Below are 15,114 nucleotides of genomic sequence, written 5' to 3'. Positions count from 1 at the left end.
TAACAGGAATGCGGAGGCGGACGCTACGGCACGCGCGCTCACCAGTCGTGCATCCGTATAGGGACCAGGCAGCTGGACGGGTGGCGCCACCACTCGGCGCTCCCCTCGTCAGTGGAATGAGCCGGTGCATTGGACTACACAGCCTCCCGTTGTTTTTGTCGTGTTTGCTTCGGTGCTTTGTATGTTTTGGTGGCGTTGTGAGCAGACATGTGAGATGAAACGAAGTCTAAACAGATGTGTTGGGTTCTTAGATGCAGTAATGACTACGTAAACTTGTCGGACGCGTCTAAAGTTGGGTATCGGCTGCAATGGCATGAGCGCTTTTTGCAGCGATCTGCGCTTGGCTCCACCCGTTCTGAGTATGAATAAAACTACTACTATTAGTATTATTTTCTTCTTAAATGCACTCACGGCTACGCAAACTTATTGGATGCTTGTAAGGTTGGGGAAGGGCTACATTGACACGAGCGCTTTTTGCAGCGCTCTGCGCCTGGCTGCGCGCGATCTGAGTAGGAATAAAACTATTAGCAATATTAGAATTCTTTTCTACCACTTTAAATTATCTTCACTGGTTTCAATGACTACGGTTTCCACGCCAGCCTCAGCGCTGGGATACCTCGATACGTGTGCTTTAAATAGAAAGGCACCTGCATACGAGATGGATTTCCGTGTAGCCGTAGAAATGTTGCGGTAGTTTACACTTTCTGTAACCGTGATCTTTGTACCTTCGGTTTTGGTGGGTGACACTGTGACAGCATGGGAGCCTGAAAGCCGAAGTGGAAATCCTACGTTTGTGGTGGTCATTTTATCAAGAGCCAAAGTTATTCACCAACTCAACAGCCCAAGCTACAAACCATCCCTCCTCCCCTTCCCGTTTTACCCCCTGCGTAGAATAAATGCTGGCATTGATAGTTAAAAAATGTGGCAGTGTTAACGTCAGTCGGTGTTTTTCAATGCTTAAGTATTCTTTACATAGTACCTATAAAAATCGTGTAATGCCTGGTGAAGACACCAGAAACGCGCGATTAGTTGCCTCAAATATAGGTGCATGAGCCCGAGTCCTCCACCACAGACACATTTCCGACACGCTGGAAAAAGTTTATATTTGGAGAGGGGGCATGGAAGTTCAAAATTAAACAGCAAACTCATCTAGCCCTCGGTCTAATGATTATGGTGGTTGAACACAAAGCTTTCTTCGTGCGAAATCGAATGGGAAATGGTCAAAGTCAAAGACGCTGCGATCAAAAGACCAAACTGCGTGCTGGTCAAATTCGACGCTTAACTAGTCAAACTTTAAATCCAGAAGGCAACCAAAAAAAAACCATACAATAGAGCTTTGCGATAAACAATCATCGTCGTTAGACGGAGGTGTGCATGATTTTTCAAGCGTAGGTAGCAGCTTGTAAACCGACCGCAGCATTCAGTTGTGAAGCTGAGTACAGGTTTCGGGCACCCTCCTGTCTTGCGTCCTTCAGCCACGCAGGAATTGGTTTTTGAAAAACCATTTACCAAGTAGCCAGCGACCATTGCAATTCTTGTAAAGCACCGCTTCTCCACGACAAGCAATAACATTCTACTATTATACGGTATTTATTCTATCAATGATTCCCGATGACTGCAGTAAGAGCATTTCTGTGAAATTAAACACGTTTCAGCCGTAGGTAAAGAAGATATGGAAGCGTCGTCCGTCACAATTTCTGTTTTGAGGTAAATCTTCGAAGACACCCTCCAACTTTGTCTTTCGCTTGTGCGCGACGTTGGCGCCGTTTCGTCATCAACTGCCCAAGGCCAGCGCCGCAGCATTCCTAGATCGGTTGCACACACCGGCTTTGTGGGAGCATTTAGCGGCAATATACTCCTCGATTCGCGAAACTGCATGCTGGCATGAAAAAATTACATGAAACAACGAACTTTCACTTCAAACTTGACTTCCAGCTTGGCGCATTGAGCGTCGTCTGCTATTTGTAAATACTGAGTATGGGCGTAAATAACACACATGGCATGCCCCGTAAACATCACATCCACACTCAAGATTTACCGATCTGAAAAATGCACGTGGGGTTACGTTCGCTTTGCAAGCCGCACCGCAAAAAAACGAAAGAAAGCCATGCACAACTACGCTGCGCGACCGCCACCGGCATTCCACTAACGAGTGGTTCGCCACGGGCGGCGCTGTTCGCTGAAACGACGGTGGTGCCATACAACGGCCGCCCGGTCCCTATACGACCCCGCACGTTCCGTCCAACAGCCCCCCCCCCCCAAAACCCACGCCGCTCCTCACATACGGTGAGATTCTAGCCTGGTACCGCGACACCAGACGAAAGTACCCACCGCCGCACCCCGACCTCCCACGAGGGGAGTCGACGATACTCCGTCAACTCAAACGGAAGCGATATGGACCCCCGTATTCGCCAAGCACATCTGCCCCACGGTTTACCCGACCAACCACTGTCAACACTGCAACGCAGCCAGGGCTACAACACCACATCTTTTATGGGACTGCAGGCCCCCAGAAGACACCCAAGACCCAATGCCACCAAGCATGGCACTCGCCATAAGAAGCGACGACATCGGCCATCAGCGCGGCACGGTCCGGCAGGTGATGGACATCCTCGCGCGGCAACAGCCGAAAACGCCGTCTCCACCGAGACGCGCAGTGAGTAGGCGGCCGTAGCGGGGAGGTCCACCACACACCTCGCCGCCCCATCCCTTCTTTCCCCACCCCACTATTGCTGGACATGATAACAAATGTTTTATCTCTCTCTCTCTGTGGGACCTTCGCTCAAAAGGCAACATTTAATGATCGAGAAGACTACAACACGGCTAAAAACACCACCACTTTCGTCGCCTGGGCCCATACACACTCGCAGACAACTATACAACTAGGTATAATCTGGCATGGTGCTACCTAGCTGGAGCATCGAATTTAGAACACTCTTATGACCATTTCACTGTGCTAATCATAGGAATATTAAGAGTACTGTATGCTTGGGCCCATCGTTTGGTGGAGTGAACGATCGCGTGACAGCCAATCGCTGTGCACGAGATCCCTGCTTTGCCACTTAGTGTGAAGATTCTGAGTAACTGTCCATTAGCTTCCAGTGCTTAATTAGAAATTATAGAGCAGGGAATAGGGGGAAAATCATATATGCATTAAAAGAATAAAGACGCTTGACTGCCGCCGGTGTAATTAAATGAACGGCGCTCTGCCAGCAGCTTGCGTTGGGCTATGAGTGTCCAAGACTTCTCATGGCAGTAAGGTATCTGGGTTGTGTGAGGTGAGCTCCGAGAGCCATTAGGAAGTGAGTGCCGGGGTAAACTATTTTCACACATTCTCCCTCATGCTGGTAGAATAGACACTGCCTATAGTTGAACCACAGTCCTAGTCTGTGCTAGAAAATATCACTACTATATTTTTTTCTACTTCTGAATGACCTTTCAACTACACCCATGTGCAGCCAATGGTCCTTCTCTTTCCGCTCCAGCTTCGTCCATAGAACTCACTTTCTCGTTCATTACGACCACTTTCCAGAGCACCAGGAGCAACCCCTATCGCAATTCTTAATGCAGACAGTACTTGTTCAACTGCAGCATCAGTGCCCTAAAGGTAAACAAACAAACAAACAAAAAGCAGAGAGCTTACAATGGTCTTGTACGGTGCGCCTGACAACCTGTGATCCCGCATGGCTTCATTACAGAATCGGGGGTCATGAAGAGTGCGCCTGTAAGGCTGTAACAACAACGACAAAAAACATTTAGAGACCTGACACAGCTGTGAAGATGGAAGACGATAGCTGTTGGTGGATAAATATTTGGAGTAATGTCAAAAGTAATTAGAACGCGGTCTCGTAAATTTACAGGATTGATTGTAGGGTTTAACGCGCCAACGCAATGCAGGCGATGAGGTGCGCCGTAGTGGAGGGCTCCGGATTAATTTTGACCACCTGGGGATCTTTAACGTGCGCCGAAATCTCGTACACACGGGCGTTTTTGCTTTTCGCCTCCATCAGAAAAGCGGCCGCGGCGGCCGGGAATCGAACCCGCGACCTCGTGCTCAGCAGCGCAACTCCTTAGCCACTGAGCCACCGCGGCGGGTGTAAATTTACAGGAATTTCTTCATCTGGAAACTGCCTGGCTGCATTCGTGTGCATTTAAAGGAGTCGTCCCTAATAGAAAAAGCTTCCTGTAACCGGTAATGGCTGTCATAAAGCTAGTAAGACAAATACTTTGTGATACAAATCCTTATTCCCGTAACTTATGACGGCACCTGCCCGGTGACTTAGTGTATTGATCGAACAAAGATACATACACACAACTTCCTTAGAATTGATTCGAAATTCTCTCATACAATCTGCTGCCAAAATTTCGATAAAACAAGAGTTGCAGCCGTTTTCTGTAGACTCCCTTTGTAGACAACCACGCATTGACAGCAGACGGGAATTCCACAATATTTGCAACGTCACTGTGACCTAACTATAACAAGTAGATGACACTCGGCGTAACAATACAGTCGTCTCAGTGGCCAATTCAGTATGATTCCTTTTTAAGGTTACAGGGCATTGTACAGTAATTCTAGAGCGACTGCGTGTGATGCCTTGTCGACGCGACCTGATAGAGAACTTAGCGCAAAGGCTGCTTCGCTGTAAGCAACAACAAATGCAAAAATTCTTACCGCTTCGAACTATGTCCTTTCTACCAACACATTAACCACACCACCATGAGGCTGTGTACTTCAAGGGACCGTTTTTTAAGGGAAGACTCCAGTAAAGCTGCGCAGCTAACTTGCAAGCATACGCGCTCGCTATGTAGCCACGTTGCAGCATTTCAGTTCATAGAAATTTCGCTGTGTCCAAAGGTACGTCGGATGTATCCCGACCTCAGCGGCTAAAGATACCTCGGACGTTTGCCGATCTCAGAATCTAAAGGCCCGTCTGACGTACGCCGACCCCAAAAATATTACGGTACGTCGGACTAAAGTCCGTGCTCCGATGAAGGGACTTTACGTCGGACGTGCCCGATACCCAGAGGCTAAAGAAAGGTACGGCGGACTTAGCCGGCGGATGAAAGTACAGGCTGGTCGAACGCACCCGCAGGCCACAGATGTATTCTGAGGTTGTGCTATGAGGTTCCCTCTGGAAATGCAAATCCGGTGCCACGGAGGAAGAGCCTCTCGTTTGGTCTCATGCGATTCACACTGGATGAGATTGCCATAATGCAGGGGTGCCTAATGTGGGAAATTTACCACTGGGATATTGGTCGCACGATAGTTCATCTTGCTGGCTCTCTGTTACCCTGTACAATGCTGCCTGGCTTTGTGGCAATGAGACATCGCCTCGAATTTTGGATCTGAAGTCCTAGGTTCGAATACTCCTGCCCCAGTTTTTTTTTTTCCTTCATTGAGTCTGCGCTTTCTGGACCCAAACTGGTCATGCCTTGACCAGCCAAAGCAGTGTTTTGCAGCGGCACAACCCACAACTGTGAAAAATTCACTCTGTGTGCACTGCAATTTATTTACCTTTTTCTTGCTCTTTCGTAATGAGTTTATGATGAGCCTGTCCTACAATTACTCCTTAGCGGAGTGACTGGCTGGCTGAATTCCAGCAATTTAAAAAGCATTTTGTTCACGCAGTGTGTACCGCGGTACCAATCAGCCTTCAATAATCGAGTGATTGGTGCAGTGTTTCGTATAATGAAAGCAGCATAATACCACTGCAGTCCATCATCTAAAAATGACGCAAAAATGCGTAGCAATGTTTGTTGTCTTCGCAAAAAAAAAAAAATCGGGAAGGAGGATTTGAACTTAGGACAGGCAGTATCTCGTCGCCACGAAGCCAGGCAGCATTGCGCGGCGTAACATAGGGCCAACAAGATGAACAATGGTGCTTCTTTTTTTTTTAATTTCCGTTTTTCAAAACACATGTCAAGGCAAGGATAGATTAAAAATCGTCTGCCATGCTTTGGCTGACGGAGAACTTAAAATAAACATCAAAAGTACACAGATCTTCCAAAACTGGCAGCCATTCGTGGTCAGGGTCTTGTAGCTTGTGGATTTCGTACAGTATGGTTACTTTGTGCAAAGTATTTGCTCACAGTGAGCGCTTCAGGATCAGCACGGCGTACGGCCATCCTCGACCTCCAAATGGCATGCAGGCCTAGGGCCATGATAAGATCGTACGGCACACTGCTATCACTTTGTACTGACAGAAACCGTATACCATCTGGTGAAACGGGCAGGTCTTTCTTTAAAGTCCTTTGCAAGACATCCCAGAAAAAAAATGGCGTCCCAGCACTCCGTGAAAACATGCTCAACTGTTTCTGGCTTTCCACGTAATGTGAAATTTGTTGACCAGGCAACAAACAAACATTTTTCTTCCATCCAAGGGAGGGTGTTGGTGTGCAACTTAAAGAAAAATTGTGCCACCAATATCCCAGTGGTAAATTTCCTACATTATGGCAATCTCGTCCAGTGTGAATCGCATGAGACCACACGAGAGGCTCTTCCTCCGTGGCACCGGATTTGCATTTCCAGAGGGAACCTCGTAGCACAACCTCAGAATACATCTGCGGCCTGCGGGTGCGTCCGACCAGCCTGTACTGTCATCCGCCGGCTAAGTCCGCCGTACCTTTAGCCTCTCACTATCGGGGTACGTCCGACGTAACTTCAGATTCTGAGGTCGGCATACGTCCGACGTACCTTTAGACACAGCGTAAAAATTTTCAGAATGCTTTGACGATCAAGGTCATGCGTGTACTCACCTTGCCGTCGAAAAGCCAACACAGAGGCCGGTCGATTAGGTTAGGAATTCCCATCATAACGAAAATAAGACCCGCAGATGGCAATATTTCGTACCACATATTTAGAAGAGGAAATGCGGCCTAAACGCGGGCTAAAATTCGGCGATGCCGCCGCACACAACTCACGACGCCAACGATGAGAGCAGAGCAGTGAGGACACGAAGTCAAGCCACTGCTCAAGCCAGACGAGCCATGCAGTTACTGACTAGACGAGTAGACCGAATCATAAACTTTATAATTGCTGTGCTACGCATAAGTGTAAGTAGAAAATGACCAATTTGGTATGAATCAATAATAACTAAAAATAAATAATATTAGTCCCATAGCTTCATCTTTTGGTTTCGGTTTCACACTGGGTTGCCACACTAGAACATCACCTGAAATCCCTTTCATTGTGACAGCTTGACGCCTGACGATGTATGGGGTATGACCTGGTATGATCAGTACGATCAGCATAACGAAGCCGAGGCTGTGAATCGGAAGTAACGCCGTCTCCAGCTGTTGGCGATCACGATCTCTGGACTCATTTTTTACTGCTGTGAAGCGTGAAAAGTGAGTAGAGGTGGTAAAAGCTCCCATTTTTGTTTGTTTTGTTGCAGGGATTCCGTTAGCTGTGTTGAGTATCACTTGTTTCACATCGGTGTCTTCGGTTGGGTACCGTTTAATCGTCGGCTATGGCAATATAGCAGCTGCCAGCGCCTTTAACTGTGAGCGACAGGCAAGCCCATGACCTGTGCATGCTTTATTGGAAGGCTTCAGCAGTGGAAAATAACAGCGGAGTGCAACAAACGCCCCGAGTGTGTTGTTCACTGCCGCTATTGTTTTCGTTTGTGACGCATACATGTCGTCTGTTCGTGTGAGGGCGCGAAGCCTGCAGGGCGCTTGTACGTAAGCAGAAAGGGTAGCGCTAGAGCCACTAAAAAATAAGCTACGTTGCTCGAGGTAGCGCGAAACCACTGGAGAGTACTGTTTGCTTGTATTCCAGGGGCCCAAGCAGAAGAGGTATGCGAAGCGCCTCCCGGAAGGAAGCGGCTCACTCCGCAATCGCTATCAAGAGTTCCGTAAAAGAAGCGATTGTCAACGAGTCCGGAAGTTACGGCAGATCGCCCGTCATTGATTTCTTCGCTTCGGCTTGGGAGCGTCAGCCTGTAAGATAATGCTTCCATATCATCCTTTTCAGGGTTGCCTCCGAGCTTAAGTCAGTGTCGCCGAACGAAAAGTAGCCACTTCATGCGCAACTTCGCCAAAAAAAAAAAGTCGCCCCGTTATATACGTTCGGGACATAGTAATCATAGCTTCTGAATGTTGTTTCCACAGCCCCGGGATTGTGTTGGCGCGCGGTGGCGGCGCCGCTTTTTGTAACAGTCGTTTTTTGTGAATACTGCTCCGCCATTTTGAGATGTCCATGGAGCTGATTACCTCTGTTACCTCCGCTACCCTTTTTTTCTCCTTGTGTGCTTCTTCGGACTCTTGTCTGTTGCTGTTTCCGGTTCGATAACGGGCTGCTGGAAAGCGCACGAGGAGAGCCGTGTTTGCGTCCGCACTACACAGCGGCGACGTGTTTCGCGGTTAGTTTCAAAGATGCCTCACTGCTGCGTGCCAGGATGCCGGTCGCATTCGCGGTTGCGCGTACCGGGCGTCACTTTTCACAAGTGAGTATACATTCTCAAATTCCTTGTTTGCCGAGCACATTTGAAGTGCGTGCCTGCCTGCCTAACTCAGTCTTTTTGTCCTCTGAGAACAGATTCCCCATCGAAGAGAAACAGCGCAGAATGTGGGCGGACGTTGTGCGATGTGATCGCCAGAAATGGGAGCCGGGGCGAAATAGTCGCGTGTGTTCCAAGCATTTTCTTCCTCAAGACTTCGATCGCAGCTCGCCACTGAGGGTTCGTCTGCAGAAAGGTGCCTTCCCTACGCTCTCGGTACGTGAAAGACCATCCCTGCGTTTTGTGCCGTTTTCCATAACGAATTTCTAGGAGATAAGCTTACTTATGCCAGTTTTGACATGTGATCTTATTTGAGATAAAATTATCGATTAAATTGAATGCCAAAATTGAACACTTTACCTTTCAAGCATTCTTTAATTTATTTGCCATCGCTGAAATGCACAGCACTTGCAAGAACAGAAAATATGCCTGTTCACACTTACGCCGGGAGCCACAAAAGGGAGTGATGTGACTGGAGCGACTCCCAACTCTAGTGTTCGCATTCGCACGCAACAAGAGTGATGGTGACGACCTATTTTTGCTTTTCGTGTTATTGCCTCTCGCTTTGAACGTGACTTCATGGGAGTTTCGTCTTCAACATCGCACAGTATCCAGGTGCTAAGGCAGGATATGATGTTGGGAGCTGTTGCCTCCTTCCGCGTTGAGAGCGACTGCGGTAGGGTTGCCACCTGCCCAGTTTTTGACCGGCCGAACCAGTTTTTTAGACAGCGGGCCGGTTGCCGTACTTAAAACCGGCCGTCATTCGCTGGTTTTTTGGCCACCGTGCTTTCCTTGTTTTGGCATTTAATAAGCGTTAATTCAGCAACTATGATGATAAACAGGTGTCGGCAAGCTGCGCCAAAACACGCGAGCAGAGAAAATATGCGGGCGAGATGCAAAGAAGAGCTTTTAATGGACGAAGCATGTGCGGTTACTTTTCAGTGCAGCACATTCAGAGCAATAACCAAAATTTCAGTAATTTTCAGCGCAAACGTTTTGTTGATTCCTCTCTAGGAAAACGCTACAATGCATATGGCTTTGCATGTCATAAATCATGGATTCTTTTTTTTTTCACCACAAATTCAACCTTCTAAATACCGCACCCCCCCTCTCCCAGAGGGCCCCCCCCCCCCCCCTTTTTTTTTTCGGGGAAAGGTGGCAACCCTACACTGTGCGATGGCATGACAGCAACTACAAAAAAAGACCAATCACTCTTGTTGCTCGATGAGAGCGATGCCGAGTGACAAGAGCAACAGAAATTGTGTCACTTGTCGCTTTTGGTCGCTCCAGTCGGAAGTGTGAACGGGCCTTTACGTGTTCATTTTATGCACAAACCGTTCTTTCGCAGTGCAGCTAGTCTGTGCTTCCCAATTGCAGATTCGGTCTTGACGTTACTACTGTTATTACTAGGGTGGGGTGGGGCAGGGCTCATAATGGTGCTTGTCATTTCATTCGGTAGACAGATGCAACAGTGGCAGAAGCCTTCTTTGTTTTCTTTGGCTGACATGCAACCTCTACTTTGCTGTTGCTCAAGTTGCGCTTCCCCTGTTGGCTGCCAGTTATCAAGTGTGCCAAACTGCGGCTGCTTCCTGCCCGTTTCTTCTGCACACAGCATAGCGATGATGGAGCCAGTCTGATCGCATAAATGAATGTACAGAGTACAGCTTTTGTAGAACCATTTATGTAGAAGGCTGCTATTTCCCTCAAAAATAAATGCGCGATTGCCAAATTACCAATGCTGGAAAATAAACCTGTGTTAGGTAAGGTCCCTTCGTATGCTAGAGGCCCTTATGTAAGCATTTTCTGCGACGCCGTGCTGCCCTGTTTTGGGCAAGCAGTTGTGGTTGCATTGCAAGTGTACGAGAGAGTGAAACACTCATTTCTAAATGTTATAGTCAAATAAGCCACTCAGAGAAAGAGCTTTATTAATGGTGCAGAAGCATGAGTCATCGAAAACAAATGCATAGGCTGTGCATTCTCTTGCCATATTCGCAAACGGTGTGCAACGTTGAGAACATTGCACGATCGCAACTCGTGCATTGTATGTGCCGGACATTCTTTCGAACAAAGCGACCACTCACATCGGCGTGTTTATTCATTTCCTTACCTGATTAACCACGCACTTGTGAGGAGGACGACACATCAGGTTCACATGATTCAACCTGCACGTTTGTTCTGCTTCTCTGCATCCTTGGCTAGGAGTGCAGGCAAAGCCGTTAAATCATCTTGTACTTGTCTGCACTGCCAGTAAATTGAACAACACTGTGGGGGTGCCCAGAGCTACACCACCTGGACTAGCTCGAGTGGTGCAGTTGGATCAAATGTATCCATGGTCGCTGGCTTCACTCACTGGAGTCTTGCAAGAGGCGGCAAATGAGAGATCAGTCACCTTGAGCACACATGGGTGCATTAAGGGCATCCACAAGGTGCACTGAGGGACCGGGCAGTTGTGGTTATCACATGCGTGAATGAAAGGGCACCTTTTAAGTGCAGAGCATTTTAAGGGCTCGTCTTGTCGTCTTAGCTTGCTCGCTGGACCCAAGTAGAGCCACACGGCGTTCCGTCGTAGCGGCTGTCGTCGCGGCGTAACCCGGAGGCTTCAAAGGCCAAGTGGTTTATATAGTCATAAGCGTTCAAAACCCGTCAACCGTTCGCGCTTGTCATGAATCTCCCCGTTGTTTAGCGCAAAGAAAACGGCAGGTACATTTGAGGCAAAATATACGTAATTAACCGACAGCGCCCGCATTCATTTAGTTAGGAACGCTCATTGGGTTGGTTTTTGTGATAGTAAGCGAAAAAAAAGTGGCAGTGCAGCGATGGCACGTGCGGGAGGAAAAGCAAGCACAAAAAGATCAGAACTCCTGCTGGTGCAATTTCAGGCAAGGGGCACGCGAGCACTGCGAAGGCGGGAAATTTGAATTGCATATGGTTGTAGCAGTGAGCGGATAACGGCGCTACAGCCCATATGGCGAATCAGTGCTCTGCACTTCGGACAGCTTTCACATTGTGTGGAACGGCTTTATTTTTTTTTTGTTGTTGTTGTTCTGTAGTCATTCTAGAGGGGAGAGTCATCTGCATCGGAGGGCTAATGGCATTAACAATTCCTTATTTTTTTGCACCCTGAAATAACGCGCCAGCTGCTCCAGTTTATCTGCTAGTCGCCGCCTTCTTGTCCCGAAAGACCTCACCATTACCAGTATTGTGTTTCGTGGGTGCTGTGTTCTAGGTGGTATGCAGTTTGAGTTCTATGGAAGGCGAACAGTGAGCACAAGAACCCGGTTTAAATCAGGTTCAGCTCTGTAAGCAGTTACATTGTAAAGGTCCTACCTAGTTACATAATATAATAGTAAACTAAAGCAAGCCATTTTTCGTGTCCTTCTCTTTCTTCTCGAGTTTGTCTTATTTTAAATAAAGCGAAAGCTTTCATTGTGGTACTGATGGCATTCTGCCAGAAAACTAATGCATTTCCCTATTGTCGACCGAAAAGCTCTGATAAGATCACTGGACACACGGCGCGCACGTGAAACCGGGTTTTTGTTGTGTGATAACGTTACTTGAAAAGCGTGAAAAAGGAACGGTTCCAGATAAGACAATACACACATTGATCATGATGAAGGAGTACAATAGTATACATTTATCTCAAAAGCCATGTGTCGGTATACACTGAGATCGTTTGTAGAAGTGTTGACTTATTGCACAAAAATTGCGCATGGGTTCGTCTTCTGTTTGATGATTTGGGTCTTTGAAGGTTTAATGATCGATTCGACACTCTTGCAGTGACAGTTGCGAAATATATCCATAACTGAAGTAGAATTAATAAAAAAAATTTTTCCAAATTTTGTTTAGAAAGACACGGTAAATTTTTATTAATTCTACTTCAGTTATGGACATCTTTTGCAATCTGTTCTTGCCCTTTAGAGTTGCATGTTTTGCTCGTATCATTTATTATTTCGGAGCATGTGCTCTCGTCAAGCAGTGAAATTGCAAAGCCATTCAAAACTCGTGTCAGTGACTGCAGGAAACTTGCCAAACGTGTCGTTGGGACGGGATAGTTCTTGACCATTTCTGACAGTGTAGTTTCTTTCATTTTGTCGATTTCAGACACCGCGTTCGGTGCAGCAGACTCTTGCTGATCCTGGAGCTGGAGGACATGGCTACTGCTTTGTACCTGCTGGTACATTGAGCACTGTTTCCGAAACCTCACAGGTAACCAGATCACTTTCATAATAGTAATATATATATATATATATATATATATATATACATATACATATACACACACACGCACACACATACAGTCGAGCCTCGTTAGTTCGAACTTGAAGGGGCTCGAAAATTTGTTCGAATTAACGAAATTTGGCTGTAGTATGAGTAAACAGTTGGAGGCACGGCAAGAACAACAACAACAAAGAAGTTTACTTATGTGTCGGCAAAGGGATGTGCCTTCGTCAGAGTAAGGTTTACATCACCTTACTCTGATGAAGGCAAGTCTCTTTGCTGATGCGTAAGTAAACTAAGTAAACTTCTTTTGTATTTAAAGGGGGAAGTTGGGTCTTTGGGGCCGAAAAACAGTCAAAAGAAGCGTTTTTCTGAAAAATGGCATTTTCGGCCTTCACGACCATTTTTCTATCAGTCTGTAAATTTCCTCGTCGAAAGGAATCATGTTTTGTTGTTATATATTATACAGTTGAACCCCGTTATAAGAGGCACGCATGTAAGAGACAAGCGGGTATAAGACACACTATTCACCCACATGGCTGGCCGCCCTATCTTTCACATTAATTTCACCTCTTTTATAACAGACATCGGCTGTAGCTGACAGTCGGTTATAACAGACAAGTTATCCTTGAATTTTGGTCAACAATCTCGCTTGTAACAGACATTTTAGCTTTCGATGCAGTGCCGCCAGTCGCGAACTGCAGTTGCGTCCGTTGTGGAGACAAAGGGGGACGACAGACGCGCGCAGTCGCCATTTATTATAACTCCAGCAAATGCAGAGTGTCTCAGTTAGTTATGAAAAGACGAGGAGAAGTTCTGCCAATGCAAACACAACGTACAGAAGTGGTTAAAGCTTACCGCCAAGGTTACTAGCGCGACCGCGCATGCGGGCAACTGCACGAGCCAAGAGTACCGAGAGCACGCAATGGGATCTTTCGATCGCGTTGCTCCCGATCAAGAACACCGCATGTGTCGAATCTGCAGCACTGATGAATAGCCAGAGCGCACCGCCACCATTTCTCGCGCTGTGTTCCGTTAACGACTAATTGGCAAATGCGAATAAAGCATGCATCGGCTGGCGTCAGCCATGATGCCACCCATCGCCAAGCAAGCCAGTAACCAAGCCAAGACCAAAGCAAGCATCCCTTGAAGAGGGGCAGAGAACGCTACTGGCGCATTTTACCTATCATCATCGCCACTTTTTTTTTTTAAATCAACTTCATGTCTCCATGCATGCTTCCATTTTTGTTTTTAGTTCACTGGGTTCACATCAGGCTAGGCGTAGCGACGCAGGTCTTACGTGCACGTTTTTCGTGCTCCGTGATTGTGCACCATCGCCTGGCTGTGAATGCCGTTAGCGCATCACTGGCATCACCGCCGGCCTTGCCAGTATGGCGGACTGCTCAGTTAAGCGCCGTACTAGCCTCACTGTCACTAAAAAGTTGGATATCATAGCCGACATCAACTGCGGCACAAAGCAGGCGGACGTCGCCAGGAAGTTTGGGCTGTCCAGAAAGACCATCAGCGAGATTTGGGCGAAGCGAGAGCAGATCTCCAAGGAAGCACCAACGGGGGCAAGCAGATCGAAACTGCATAAGTCCTCCCATCCTGCCCTACAAGAAGCGCTTCTTTTGTGGATACAAGATGCACGCAGCAAGAACATCCCGCTCAGTGGGCCTTTAATTCAAGGAAAAGCTAGGCACCTTGCGTTCGCTCTTGACATACAATTTGATGCCAGTCAAGGCTGGTTTGACAGATTTAAGCATCGCCATAGCCTCAGCTATAAAGCGGTCTGTGGCGAGAGCAATGCTGCTGACAGAAACGCCGTAAGGCAATGAAAAAGCGAGACGTTGCCAGCGCTCCTAAGAGGATGGGACAAATGGGACATTTTCAACCTCGACGAGTCGGGGATATTTTTCAAAATGCTCCCTGGGAAGACGTTTGACTTTGCCAAACAAGACTGTAGCAGGAGCAAAAAGTCTAAAGACCGCCTCACAGCCATGTTCTGTACGAACATGGACGGAACAGAAAAAGAACGTATTCTGGTCATTGGAAAGTAAAAAAACCCACGCTGCCTGAAGAACTGCTCCATTGGAGTAGAGTACTCAGCAAACAAGTCAGCATGGATGACAGCCGGCATTTTTAACAAATGGCTGTCCAGATTTGACGAAAAGATGGCCAGGAAAAACAGGAAAATTCTGTTGTTTCTGGACAGCTGTTCAGCCCATATGAAGACCCCGCCACTGAAAGCTGTTCAGCTGAGCTTTTTTCCGCCAGGCTGCACCTCGTTGCTGCAGCCTCTGGATCAAGGCATCATCCAGGCTGTTAAGGCCAAATACCGAGGACGGCTTGTTGAACGACTTCTGTTCGATATGCAGCAGAAGCGGGAAACAAC

General features: G+C 47.4%; 1 protein-coding gene across 2 annotated transcripts in view; it reads left to right on the top strand.

Moving 5' to 3' along the window:
• The first annotated feature begins 7,165 nt into the window (after positions 1-7,165).
• The window catches only part of LOC144169398 (metallo-beta-lactamase domain-containing protein 1), a 45,727-nt gene continuing 37,778 nt past the window's right edge, over positions 7,166-15,114 (top strand). The window contains exons 1-3 of one of the 2 annotated variants that reach the window (XM_077698519.1): positions 8,003-8,447; positions 8,540-8,717; positions 12,603-12,707. In XM_077698519.1, the coding sequence (XP_077554645.1) occupies positions 8,377-8,447; positions 8,540-8,717; positions 12,603-12,707 (354 nt within the window). In that variant the 5' untranslated portion in view covers positions 8,003-8,376. Of the gene's footprint in view, positions 7,348-7,780; positions 7,944-8,002; positions 8,448-8,539; positions 8,718-12,602; positions 12,708-15,114 lie in introns of those variants that run through there. The other variant, XM_077698520.1, reaches the window with a different exon arrangement.

This window comes from Haemaphysalis longicornis, unplaced genomic scaffold (genome assembly GCF_048455015.1).
Source record: "Haemaphysalis longicornis isolate Haplotype H1 unplaced genomic scaffold, Haemaphysalis longicornis Haplotype H1 scaffold_2, whole genome shotgun sequence".
NCBI classification, from domain to species: domain Eukaryota; kingdom Metazoa; phylum Arthropoda; class Arachnida; order Ixodida; family Ixodidae; genus Haemaphysalis; species Haemaphysalis longicornis.
This window is presented reverse-complemented; position numbering and strand designations above follow the sequence as displayed.